Raw genomic sequence first — 13,861 nt, 5'->3', positions numbered from 1 at the left:
TTTAAATGAGGAACACGTTTAACAAGTCACTTTTGAAATATGCTATATGTCAATTGATATGAATGCCCCCATGCTTAACTTGTTTTGTATATTCTTTGTATGCTGCCTTGTAAATTCCACTTGAACTTATTAAGCATTATATGCTTACACAACATTGTGTTTGTGCCAAGATTATTGACTTGTGAATTCCCCAAACCCTACTTTAGATGGACATCAACACTATCATTAACGTTATCAAGATTATGAAACTAAAGTACTTATAGCTAATGGCACGTGCCTAAGGTGTCTATATGCATGAAGATGTTGGTTTTATATGTTATTTGATACCTTATCATGTTTTGGTTGAGCTAGGAGGCTCACTTGATACCATTACCATGAGATAATGAGTACCCTTTTGCATACATGCTCATAGCTCTTTAAGCTTTGATTTGATGAGCATAGAACTCATTTTGAATGGCACTATATATGCCTTAATATGATAGCCATGTTTTTATAAATGGTTGATGGAAAATGATTTATTTTGAATATATTTTATGAAGAGATTAACCATATTTTATGTTTATCATGATCGGAGGTATTCTGGTAGTTTTTATTTTATTTTATTTTTTATTTTTATGTTTTAAACTTGATTTTTGAGCCTCTAAATCCAAGTTTTGATATTAAGCTTTTTAGGTGTCAAAATAGGAGAGTTTTAAGTTAAATTTTTGCTCCAAGGTAGTAGTTTCGATACCTGAACCTTATGGTATTGCAACAAGTGAGACAGGATGTTAAAATCTATACTAGAAGAGAGAAGTGTCGGTACTTCTCCCAAGTTGTAGCGATGCTACAGTGCTTACACCTACAAAGTGTGTTTTTATGTTCCAAAATTGATTCGAAGGTCCATGACCTCTTTTATAGCCAGGATGAGTAAGGACATATCATAAATTGTTTTTAAAGCCTCCAATAGGTCTAAAAGTTATTCTGATGGTTTTATAAAATATGTTTTAAATTTTATTTTTTACTTTATTTCAAGGTTTTTCACTTATACATGTTTTGGTGGTTTCTCATCCGTACCAGTAGACAGGACGGGTGAGAGGCTATACATTCTAATTCATGATCATACAAGGGCAATGATGGATGTGTGTACCTTAAGCGCCATCTCTCTTTCTTATGCATTCGTAGCAGAAGCTTATACTGTCTTTCGTGCTTTGCTTTTTGCCCTGGACATGGATTTTCAAAACATAAAATTAGAAGGAGATAGTTTGACTATTATTTGAAAGTTAGAAAGCAATGACTTTGGCCGTTCACTTATCCGTGCTTTCATTGTTGATGGAAAGCGGCTCATGTCCAGCTTCCATTTTTGCACCTTTTCCATGTTGATGGAGAAGCTAATCAAGCAAATAGTTGTTCCCATACATAACTATCAAACTTTTGCTACATTGCCACTTTGATTTGCTTTTGGAAGCTTTCTTTTTAATAAATAATCATTTATTCATTATAATGATAAAAAATTGCCATTGAGATAACAGACATCAATACCAAATGAAAGGAAAAAAAAAAACAAATACAACATATATCTTAGACCATTTGACACGACTAGCTAATTATAGTAACTGGCCTATATGAACTTATGCAATTGGGTACGAAGCTTTCATGGCAATACCACATAAGCCACCTTGCATATTCACATTCCTTTGAATCTTCATATACCCATTTTCACGCCGGGTTTCTCCCTATGAATTCTTAATCAACCAATAGATTAAACCTTCTTCACTTGTCCCATATCCAACAATGGTGACTGCATGGGAGAGAGAATTTCCACAATCTCCTGTAAACACTCCACCATTGTAAAACTTAAAGTCTCGTCCATGGCCTACAAGTGCAACCGAGACCGGTTGATTCGTGACGGCCTTAAGCAGTGCTTCTTCGTCGTTTTCAGGCACCATTCGATAGACACTGATGGTGGCAACTTTGTTTATCTGTGTGTTGCAAGTTTCTTGCATTTGTTGATATGGGTAGCTTTTTTCGGTGGTTTTTCCTTGGTTTTGGCTAATGTAGTCGAAAGCATTCGTCATCCATCCTCCATTTCAACCTTGGTTTCCTCCATTTGTGCTGCAATCCAACAGTTGTTGCTCAGAAAATGAGATAAATTTTCCAGTTTTGATTTTGATTAACCCTTCAACGGCTGCCACTGCAGAAAATGCCCAACAACATCCCGGAAAGTAAACCAACAAATAACCCTTTTCTAGTATTAGTGAATAAATAAATAAATGCTTGGCGGAAAAATATTTATCTAATTATTTTAAACTTTTAAATGATTTTGTGTGTTAAGTTAACTGAAAACCAATTCAATTATGAAATTATTAAAATATTTTTATAACATAAATTCAGTCAAGAATTTAACGGTTTATATATACCAAAACTTACCACATCGACCCTGAAACTTTATAGGAGTGACGGTATTTTGGTCCCTCCAATCGAAGTTTATCGGAGCGTTTGAGTAGTTTTCATCATCCGGACATTGTGGGATTGTTCTGCATTTGTATCCGGTGTGAGTTGCAATGAATTCATCCTGTATCATGTCTGCAAATTTATTGAGGCCTAACTTAAAACTCCTATTTCCTCCATTGTTAAAGTTCTCAATGTATTCCAAGTTCTCCTTAAATATATGGGTAAATTACACCAATAGTCACCTAACTTTAAGGTAGCTGACAAAATAGTCACCTAGGTTTCATTTCAGTCACTCAACTTTTGAAAAATAACAAAACAGTCACTAACGCTATAAAAAAGTGACAAAACAGTCACTAACTAACAGTTTCCGTTAGTGTGTTAACAGAACAGCTGACGTGGCAAGTTAACTAGCTGACGTGGCCAGTTAACTTGCCACGTTGGATGAAAAAAGTTAAAAAAAACTTTAAAAAACCCCTTTAACAGAGGAAGAAGAAGAAGAAGAAGAAGAAGAAGAAGAAGAAGAAGAAGAAGAAGAAGAGTCACTGAATCCGCCCTTTTCACGTAAATTAAGTACATAAGCTCATTGAACAAAAAAGAACAAGATAGGTCTACAGTCATTTTACCAACACAATGATACAGCTGCTTACAAACAAACAGGCAGGCCTCCGCCATTTACAAAGAACACAAACAAGACAACATAAATACTATCAATTGAGGGAACATCAATTTTAGAAACACGAAAGTCGGTCGCCAATCCTCCCAATATTAACTCTTACTACGGGTATTCTGGAACTGCAACTTTGGACTACTGAAAACTATGGAACTGTCTGCAGTACCAATGGCTTAAAGGAGATGTCTGCAGTTGTTCGAGAACTCATCTAATTCTTCTGCATTCACAAGCATAACCCACCAATGTCTTTGAATCTGTTTCTCCCTCATAGCTAAAGAAGGATTCCTCATCAAGTCAATAGATCATTTGGAGGTTTCTCTGTACAGTAGCGTCTTATACACCAAAAGCAGCAACATTGGTACTATATGCCTAAGAAATTAGATATTAGCTTAGTCGACTGAATTGTAATGCAAGAAAGATACCTAATAAAAGGGGGTTTCTAAGATATTAGCTAATCTTTTATCGAGTGTTCCCATTACCAAAGCCTCGACTCTGCATAAAACTTTTTGCCTGTTTTACATACTTGTAATGGAGAATGCTCTTCAATAGGCTGAGCAGCCCTGTAACAAATACAACACTCACTATTTGCATAATTCCTTTCATTTCCATTTCCAATTAACTAAGCAATAAAGTAACACAACAAGTATTTTTGACGAGTAACACAGATTAAGGAAATGCAAATATTTTCTAATGTGAAAAAAAACAAAGCAGTAACTGTAACAAGAAATTCGATTAAGGAAACTTTACCATAATTGTTCAAGAATTTCTTGTGGCGATCGTAGGAGTTGAGGCTGCGAATGTGAGCTTGGTACTGTCTTAATGCCTCCAAACTCTAGCAGCGCCGCTATATACTCTCCTTAAAAAACAAACAGCTCATTCACCTCTCTTCATCTTCAACCTTTTTCATTTCTATGGCTGCTCATTTTCATGTTTCACTGCAGGTAACCATTCTCTTTATGGCTCGCGTCGTTCCTTTTTACAATTGTCTAACCTATTTCTCGAACCTAGTAATTTTCTTCTTCTTCTTCTTCTCCTTCTCCTCTTTCTTTTTCTTTTTCTCTAGCCCTAAAATGGTGCTGGGAGGCTGTTAAAGTGAGTCACCGGCCAACTGGACGATTTTTTGACAACAATGACGCCGTCACTGACCACGTCACTTTCCCGTGACGTCTGTGACGAAAAACGGCAAAAAGGACTATTTTGTAACTTTTCAAAAGTTGAGTGATTAAAATGAAACCTAGGTGACTGTTTTGTCAGCCACCCCAAAGTTGGGTGACTGTTGGTGTAATTTACCCTAAATATATTAAGACATTTCTCCATATATGTTAATTTCTAAGTTAACAGTAAGAATGATTAAAATATTTAATTTCAAAAAGTTGTGTGACTAAGTAAAAAAAATTGAGTGACCAAAATAAAACGAATTAAATAATTGGGTGACTATTCTTATACTTTATCCAATTTGTTATTATGCCAATAAAAATGGCTATGAGCACTCTATTAGTTATTTGATTGAGGAGTAACTAAAATATCAAATTTTGGTAACGTTAGTGAAAAATAGGATATTTTACAATTACATGATCAATTTGTTATTACACCATTGTTTTGGACCGAGCTCGGTGAAAGTAAAATTTTCGGAGTTGATTTGATTAAAGATGCCGAACAGAAAGTAAAGGTAATCCGTGAAAGTCTGAAGGCAGCCACAGATCGTCAGAAATCGTATGCGGATTTGAAACGAAAAGACATTGAATATCAGGTGGGAGATAAAGTGTTTCTTAAAGTTTCGCCTTGGAAAAAGGTACTCAGATTTGGCCGAAAGGGCAAGTTGAGTCCGAGATTCATTGGGCCATACGAAATATCCGAACGAGTCGGTCCAGTTGCGTATCGATTGATTTTACCCCCTGAACTTGAAAAGATTCACGACGTCTTTCATGTTTCGATGCTTCGACGCTATAGATCTGATCCTTTACACATAATTAGTCCATCAGAGGTTGAAATTCAATCTGACTTGAGTTATGAAGAAGAACCGATTCGTATCCTAGCTCGTGAAGTGAAAGAGTTGCGAAACAAAAGGGTTCCGTTAGTAAAGGTGTTATGGCTCAAACACGGAATCGAAGAAGCTACTTGGGAAACCGAGAACTCTATGAGAGAACGATACCCAAACCTATTTACCGGTAAGATTTTCGGGGACGAAAATTTCTTAAGTGGGGGAGAGTTGTGACAGCCCAAAATTTACCCTAGTCGGGAAGTGGTTTCGGGACCGCTAAACCGAGTCATAAAAATAATTAGCTATCATATTTGATGCTTATTATATGTATACATGCATGTGTGAAAATTTCATATTTGAATTTTGTTTAAATTGTAGGTGAATTTTAGTAAATAGGACTTATGTGAGAAAATTTTGAAATGTGATAGGTCAAAGCATAAGGATCTATTAGTGCATGAAATAAAAAGGGGGGGACTTGCATGTCAATTCCCCCCTAAATAGTAGTGGCCGGCCATGACAAGGTGGATAGACAAATTGTGATGGGTAAAACATATTATGAAAAGTTTATGACAACATGTTGTGTTAAGAACAATAAAATATGAGGGGAGTGGGAGGAGAAACCAAAGTTGTTTCATCCTTGCTCCCCCATTTTGCCGAAACTAGAAAAAAAAAAGGGCTTCATCCTCTTTGTTCTTCTTGACCGAAAAATCAAAGGAAGAAGAAAGAGTTCTCTTGCTTTATGTTCGGTTTGGATGAGGATTAAGAAGAGGTCAGTACCTTGAAATTCTTGGAAAATTTTGTATAAAGAAGGTGGTTAGTTCAAGTTCTAATCATTCCATGGCTTAAGTTTTGATTGTTAGGAGGTTTGATATTTGGCCAAGTAGTTGAAAGCTCTTAGCACATATATTTTTTTCTTCTTTCTTGAAGGTTGAAATTTGGGTTGTTATTAAGGAGGTGCCGAATGTGGTCCTTGAAGGGCCTTGAGGAACAATATATGTGGCTTGGGTTATAACATTCGGCCATGGTAGTTTGAGGATTAAGGATTTTATTTCTTGTTAAAATTGGATGAATCTTAGTGTGTGAGTGTTTGAACTAACTAAGGATCAAATAGATGCATGGGTACAAAGTAGGAAGAATCGACTACTATGGTTTATACTAAGGCTGAATGTGAAAATGTTATATTAAATAATGTATGTGATTTGAGTTAATAATATGAAAAGAATATTTAGATGTATTATAATTGATTAAGTATTAAATCAAAAGTTGCTAAAATTGCCATTTCTTTAGCCGAATATGTGTTTGATCAATGAAGAATTTGTTGAAGAATATAGGTGAACTTGGTAAGAGTATTCGGCTTAGTGTATAAATGATATAAAGATTTTAGAAATTATTTTGGTTAGGTGTATGTATGATTAAGTATATTTGGCAATATACTTAAAGTGAGTACATGATATTATATTATAATTATTGAGCTTAAGTATATGGATATGTGTATATGTGGTCATATGATGACATTTTGGTTTGAAAATTTAATGATATGTGATTGCTGAATGTGATAAATAAATTCATATTATTGGTTTAAATATTGAATACTCCTATTTGTATTCTTTAAGCTCAAGAGCAAAGGGGAGCTAAATCCGATAAAGGGAAGGAAAAAGTAATTGAATAGCCATTAAAGTTGTTCGACAACATCCGAGGTAAGTCTTCGAGTAATGACCCTACTTGAATTATATTGAAATGATTAGTCATACTATGATGGATAGCCGAATGTGCATAGAGACTATGTTATAAAGCCAATTGAAATCATGCTCTTTGTGTGTGGCTATTGAGCCGAAATTGGAAAGGTTTAATAAATGCTTTGTGTTTGAGCCTTAGTAACGAAAGTGAAATATGGATGTGTCATGATTGTTGATATATGTGTGCATGAGCATTTGAATGATATCCGGGCTAAGTCCCGAAGGCAATTGTGCTAGTGATTTTATCCGGGCCAAGACCCGAAGGCATTTGTGCGAGTTGCTATACCCGGGATAAGACCCGAAGGCAATTGTGCTAGTGATTTTATCCGGGCTAAGACCCGAAGGCATTTGTGCGAGTTGATATATCCGGGCTAAGACCCGAGGGCATTTGTGCTTGTGGTTATATCCGGCTAAATTCCGAAGAAACTTGGGTTCGAAGGTGAGTGTGTTGTGCTGTAATACATTCAATTAATACGCTCGAAAAACCCAAACGCGTGTGCATCGGAAAAGTCGATTCGTTTTTAATAGTATTCGTTCAATCGACTAACGAACTTTCGACTTTTAGATAGGTTAATACCTTGTGTGTATATGTTGATGAAGTGTGAAGTAAGTATGTGTATGAGAATGTGTATTAATAAAGTGATCCATTTAGCTATGTGAATGTAATACTTTAGTCAAAGCCGATTTCATTACTTGAAACTTACTAAGCTTTAAAATGCTTACCCCGTTGCTTTGGCTCTCTGTTTTATAGATTTTGTTCGTCGGATATCGGATTCGGGATCATCGAAGTCGAAGTCATCCACACTATCAAAGCCCTTTTGGTACTCTTTTAGTTGAACTCTGGATATGGCATGTATAGGACTACCCGTTTGTTGTGGGTCATGGACCCTTTGGACTTGTATAATTTTGGTTAGCCATGCGAAAATGGCTTATATATGTTTGAGTCTAATGTTATAATCATTTGGTATGGATATGGTTATTGAGAGGTGTGGATATGCTTAACAAGGATTGGCCATGGGAATGGTTAATCACTATCATAAATTGTGCTATTTATGCTAAAAGGGCTAGTTGAATCATGGAAACTATGAAATAGGTAAAGTCTACCTTAAAGGCAGATGCTGACAGCAGCAGTGATGTAGATTTGGAAAATCACTAAAAATAGTAGGAATGGAATTAAATAGTGAATAAATTATGTAAGCGAACCTTGATGAATCTATTTTCATAGGAAAGTAACGAAACGATCATATGAACAGTATGTTAAGAGATATTCAGGTTCTCGTGAGACAGGGCCAGAACGGTTTCTGGATTCCCTGTTTCGACTTTGGAAATTCATTATAAATTGACCAGAGATAATTAGGAGTCATGCCATATATGTATAGATTCCTCTTTGAGTCTAGTTTCTATAGAAACAAAAAACATCAGTATTGAAGCCCTGTACAGGGAGATATCCAAGTCGTAATGCGCAAAGGTCAGTGTAGTTGATCCCTGTAACATGGGAGACTTTGACTAATAAACTGTACTAATTGGCCCAACCAAAAATTCTAGAAAAAAATATGTAGATGGGAATATGGGTCTAGTTTCAGGGAAAATTTACGGAACTGGATTCCGAGTTTCTGAACTCAAGATATGATTTTTAAAGCGACTAGTATGCAGATTGGCAGTGTCTGGGAAATTTTTTTTTATAAGTGGTTTAAAGTCTGCTAACACCTCGTGTTCGACTCCGGTGACGGTCTCGGGTTCGGGGTGTTACATTTGATTGGTATCAGAGCTACGGTTTAGTCGATTCTAGGACTACCGTAATGCGTTGGGTCTAGCTATACATGCCATTTTATGTGATTATTTGATAGTGTGGTGATTTCTGACATTTGCAAATGTGTTTATTTATAGTAATGGATCCCGATCCCGACCGAGCGGTAGCCGATGATCTTGAGAGTGTAGCGCCTGCTCCCGCACAAGGGACAGCGCCGGCGGACTCTCAACCTAATGCTAGTAACCCGAATGATGAAGCTAGACAAGCTTTCTATAGCGTGATGAATGATTGGTTCAACCAATACATTCGAACTAATACGGCTGTTCCACAACCCCCATTCCCGACAAATACCACCCCCGCACCTACAATACCTCCGGAAACTGACCAAATAAGGTCAAATAAGCCCCCAGTTGACAGAATCCGAAAACATGGGGCTACTGAATTTAAAGCTACGGATAGCGACGATGCCGAGCAAGCTGAATTTTGGTTGGACAACACTATCCAGGTACTCGATGAACTATCTTGTACACCCGATGAATGCCTAAAGTGTACTATCTCCTTGCTACGCGATTCTGCCTACTATTGGTGGAGTACTCTGACTTCTGTTGTGCCCCGAGAGCAAGTAACTTGGGAGTTTTTCCAAACTGAGTTTCGGAAAAAGTATATCAGTCAGAGATTTGTTGATCAAAAACGGAAGGAATTTCTTGAGCTTAAGTAAGGTTCTATGTCAGTAACTGATTACGAGCGAAAATTTGTTAGACTTAGTAGATACGCTCGGGAATGTGTTTCGTCCGAGGCTATCATGTGTAAACGCTTCGAGGATGGGCTGAATGAAGATATAAAAATGTTCGTTGGCATTCTTGAAATACGAGAGTTCGTAGTACTTGTCGAGCGAGCTTGTAAAGCCGAAGAGCTTAGAAGAGAAAAACAAAAAGTTGATGTGGGAACTGGAGAGTTTCGTAAAAGATCCTCGGAAAAGTCTCTTCATCAGGCATCGAAGAAATTTCAAGATGATGTGGGCCGGTCTAGAGGCACTTCGGGCCTTTTTAGACGAGATCGTGATCGACCCCCTGTGGGTACACGAGGCACTTCGGTCGCCAGTGTTGGGAATGAACGTCGAGACAGAACGAAATGTCGATATTGCGGTAAATGGCATTCGGGGAGTTGTAGATTCCCTGACCGCTCCTGTTACAAGTGCGGATCAGTTGACCACTTCATTAAAGATTGCCTGAGGTTGTCTGAACAGAATGTAAATCAGAGTGGGAAACCGGGTGCTACCACTGCTCGAGGTAGACCATCTGGAAATACGGGCAATGCTAGTGGTGGTCAGAGAGGATCTAGAGATGTTACGACCAGATCCGAGGCTCGTGCGCCTGCTAGAGCTTATGCTATACGTGCCCGCGAGGATGCTTCTTCGCCTGATGTTATTACCGGTACTTTTACTCTCTTTGATACTAATGTAATTACTTTGATTGACCCCGGTTCTACTCATTCTTACATATGTGAAACCTTAGCATCCAGTAAGACTTTACCTATTGAGTCTACTGAGTTCGTAATTCGGGTGTCAAATCCCTTGGGTCGTTACGTGCTTGTCGACAAAGTGTGTAAGAAATGTCCCTTAGTAATTCGAGGTTCCTGTTTTCCAGCAGACTTGATGCTTTTGCCGTTTAATGAATTTGATGTTATTCTCGGGTTGAATTGGTTGACCGTGCATGATGCGGTTGTGAATTGCAAAAGCAAGACTATTGATTTGAGGTGCGCAAATAACGAAGTAATCCGAGTTGAGTCTACAGACTTGGATGGGTTGCCAGCTGTAATATCCTCAATATTGGCCCAGAAATATGTAAGAAAAGGGTGCGAAGCATACCTTGCGTATGTACTTGATGACAAAGAATTAGAAAAGAAACCCGAATCTGTGCCGGTGGTTTGTGAATACCTGGATGTTTTCCCTGAAGAATTACCGGGTTTACCACCTGTTCGGGAGATAGAGTTTGGTATTGAGCTTGTACCTGGGACTACGCCGATTTCGATGGCTCCGTATCGTATGGTACCAACCGAGTTAAAAGAGTTGAAAGCTCAGTTGCAAGAATTGACGGATAGAGGTTTTGCTCGACCAAGTTTTTCACCTTGGGGTGCACCAGTATTGTTCGTGAAAAAGAAGGATGGAACCATGAGGTTGTGCATTGACTATCGTCAACTGAATAAAGTGACGATAAAGAATAAATATCCGTTACCGCGTATTGATGATTTGTTTGATCAACTAAAAGGAGCCTCAGTGTTTTCAAAAATAGATTTGAGATCGGGCTATTATCAGTTGCGAATTTGAGATTCGGACACACCCAAAACTGCCTTCAGAACGAGATATGGTCACTACGAATTCTTAGTGATGCCGTTTGGGCTCACTAATGCCCCTGCGGTATTTATGGATTTGATGAATCGGATCTTCAGACCATATTTGGATCGGTTCGTAGTTGTGTTCATTGATGACATCTTGGTCTATTCAAGAGATGAGACCGAACATTCTGAGCACCTGAGACTAGTGTTGCAAATTTTGCGGGATAAGCAGTTATATGCTAAGTTCAGTAAGTGTGAGTTCTGGTTAAGAGAGGTTAGCTTCTTGGGTCATGTGGTATCCGCATCGGGTATTCGAGTTGACCCGAACAAAATTTCAGCCATACTTAACTGGAAACCTCCGAGAAATATTACTGAGGTTCGGAGCTTTTTGGGACTTGCCGGTTATTACCGACGATTTGTCAAAGGTTTCTCGATGATAGCCACACCAATGACGAAGCTACTTCAAAAGGATGTTAAGTTCGAATGGACGGAGAAATGTCAGAAAAGTTTCGATCAACTGAAAACTTATTTGACTGAAGCTCCAATTTTAGTGCAACCCGAATCAGGCAAGGAGTTTGTCATTTATAGTGACGCATCACTACTTGGGTTGGGTTGCGTATTGATGCAAGAAGGTCGAGTGGTGGCCTATCGTCGAGACAATTAAAGCCACATGAGAAAAATTATCCGACCCATGATCTTGAACTAGCTGCCATCGTATTTGCTTTAAAAATATGGCAACATTACTTATTTGGTGAAAAGTGCCATGTATTTTCGGATCACAAAAGTCTCAAATATTTGATGACTCAAAGAGACTTAAATCTGCGACAAAGACGTTGGCTTGAGTTGTTGAAAGATTACGAGCTTGTCATTGATTACCACCCGGGAAAGGCTAATGTGGTTGCGGACGCCTTAAGCCGAAAATCATTGTTTGCTTTACAAGCGATGAATGTGCACTTGTTTGTTCTACCCGACAATGTGTTAGTAGCTGAATTAAAAGCCAAACCATTATTGATTCATCAAATTCATGAAGCCCAGAAAGTTGATGATGAATTGGTTGCAAAACGGGCTGAGTGTGTTCCGAACAAGGAATCGGAGTTTCAAATTGATGATGATGATTGTTTGAGGTTCAGAAGTCGTTTGTGTGTTCCAAGGAATTCGGAACTCATTTCGATGATTCTGAACGAAGCCCATTGTAGCCGAATGTCAATTCACCCGGGGAGTACGAAAATGTACAACGATTTGAAACGTCGGTTTTGGTGGCATGGTATGAAACGAGACATCTCCGACTTTGTTTCAAGATGTTTAATATGTCAACAAGTGAAAGCGGAATATCAAGTGCCTTCAGGATTACTTCAGCCGATCATGATACCCGAGTGGAAATGGGATCGAGTCACAATGGAATTTGTGTCTGGACTGCCATTGTCAGCAAGTAAGAAAGATGCGATTTGGGTTGTTGTCGATAGACTGACTAAGTCGACTCACTTTATCCCCGTGCGTACGGATTTTTCATTGGATAAATTAGCTGAATTGTACATTTCTCAGATTGTGAGATTACACGGGGTACCTATTTCTATCGTGTCAGATAGAGATCCGAGATTCACCTCACGATTTTGGAAGAAATTGCAAGAAGCTTTGGGTACCAAGCTGCATTTTAGCACTGCTTTTCACCCCAAACCGATGGTCAATCCGAGCGGATAATTCAGATACTTGAGGATATGTTGAGATGTTGCATCCTCGAGTTCAGTAGCTCATGGGAACGGTATTTACCTTTGATTGAATTCGCTTACAACAATAGTTTTCAATCAAGTATTAAGATGGCACCTTACGAGGCTTTGTACGGTCGTAAATGCCATACACCATTGTTTTGGACCGAGCTCGGTGAAAGTAAAATTTTCGGAGTTGATTTGATTAAAGATGCCGAACAGAAAGTAAAGGTAATCCGTGAAAGTCTGAAGGCAGCCACAGATCGTCAGAAATCGTATACGGATTTGAAACGAAAAGACATTGAATATCAGGTGGGAGATAAAGTGTCTCTTAAAGTTTCGCCTTGGAAAAAGGTACTCAGATTTAGCCGAAAGGGCAAGTTGAGTCCGAGATTCATTGGGCCATACGAAATATCCGAACGAGTCGGTCCAGTTGCGTATCGATTGATTTTACCCCCTGAACTTGAAAAGATTCACGACGTCTTTCATGTTTCGATGCTTCGACGCTATAGATCTGATCCTTCACACATAATTAGTCCATCAGAGGTTGAAATTCAATCTGACTTGAGTTATGAAGAAGAACCGATTCGTATCCTAGCTCGTGAAGTGAAAGAGTTGCGAAACAAAAGGGTTCCGTTAGTAAAGGTGTTATGGCTCAAACACGGAATCGAAGAAGCTACTTGGGAAACTGAGAACTCTATGAGAGAACGATACCCAAACCTATTTACCGGTAAGATTTTCGGGGACGAAAATTTCTTAAGTGGGGGAGAGTTGTGACAGCCCAAAATTTACCTTAGTCGGGAAGTGGTTTCGGGACCGCTAAACCGAGTCATAAAAATAATTAGCTATCATATTTGATGCTTATTATATGTATACATGCATGTGTGAAAATTTCATATTTGAATTTCGTTTAAATTGTAGGTGAATTTTAGTAAATAGGACTTATGTGAGAAAATTTTGAAATGTGATAGGTCAAAGCATAAGGATCTATTAGTGCATGAAATAAAAAGGGGGGACTTGCATGTCAATTCCCCCCTAAATAGTAGTGGCCGGCCATGACAAGGTGGATAGACAAATTGTGATGGGTAAAACATATTATGAAAAGTTTATGACAACATGTTGTGTTAAGAACAATAAAATATGAGGGGAGTGGGAGGAGAAACCAAAGTTGTTTCATCCTTGCTCCCCCATTTTGCCGAAACTAGAAAAAAAAAAGGGCTTCATCCTCTTTGTTCTTCTTGACCGAAAAATCAAAGG

The 13,861-nt window shown here is 38.3% G+C and overlaps 1 protein-coding gene across 1 annotated transcript; it reads right to left on the bottom strand.

The window, feature by feature from the left end:
• Positions 1-1,712: 1,712 nt before the first annotated feature.
• LOC107948011 (vignain-like) lies at positions 1,713-2,054 on the bottom strand. The gene has a single exon (XM_041111166.1). The coding sequence runs from the start codon at positions 2,052-2,054 to the stop codon at positions 1,713-1,715; it is 342 nt and encodes a 113-aa protein (XP_040967100.1).
• Between the last annotated feature and the right edge of the window lie 11,807 nt (positions 2,055-13,861).

The sequence above is a fragment of the Gossypium hirsutum genome, chromosome A04, assembly GCF_007990345.1.
Source record: "Gossypium hirsutum isolate 1008001.06 chromosome A04, Gossypium_hirsutum_v2.1, whole genome shotgun sequence".
In the NCBI taxonomy this organism is placed as follows: domain Eukaryota; kingdom Viridiplantae; phylum Streptophyta; class Magnoliopsida; order Malvales; family Malvaceae; genus Gossypium; species Gossypium hirsutum.
The sequence above is the reverse complement of the archived record's forward strand: the minus strand, read 5'-3'. Positions and strand labels throughout refer to the sequence as shown.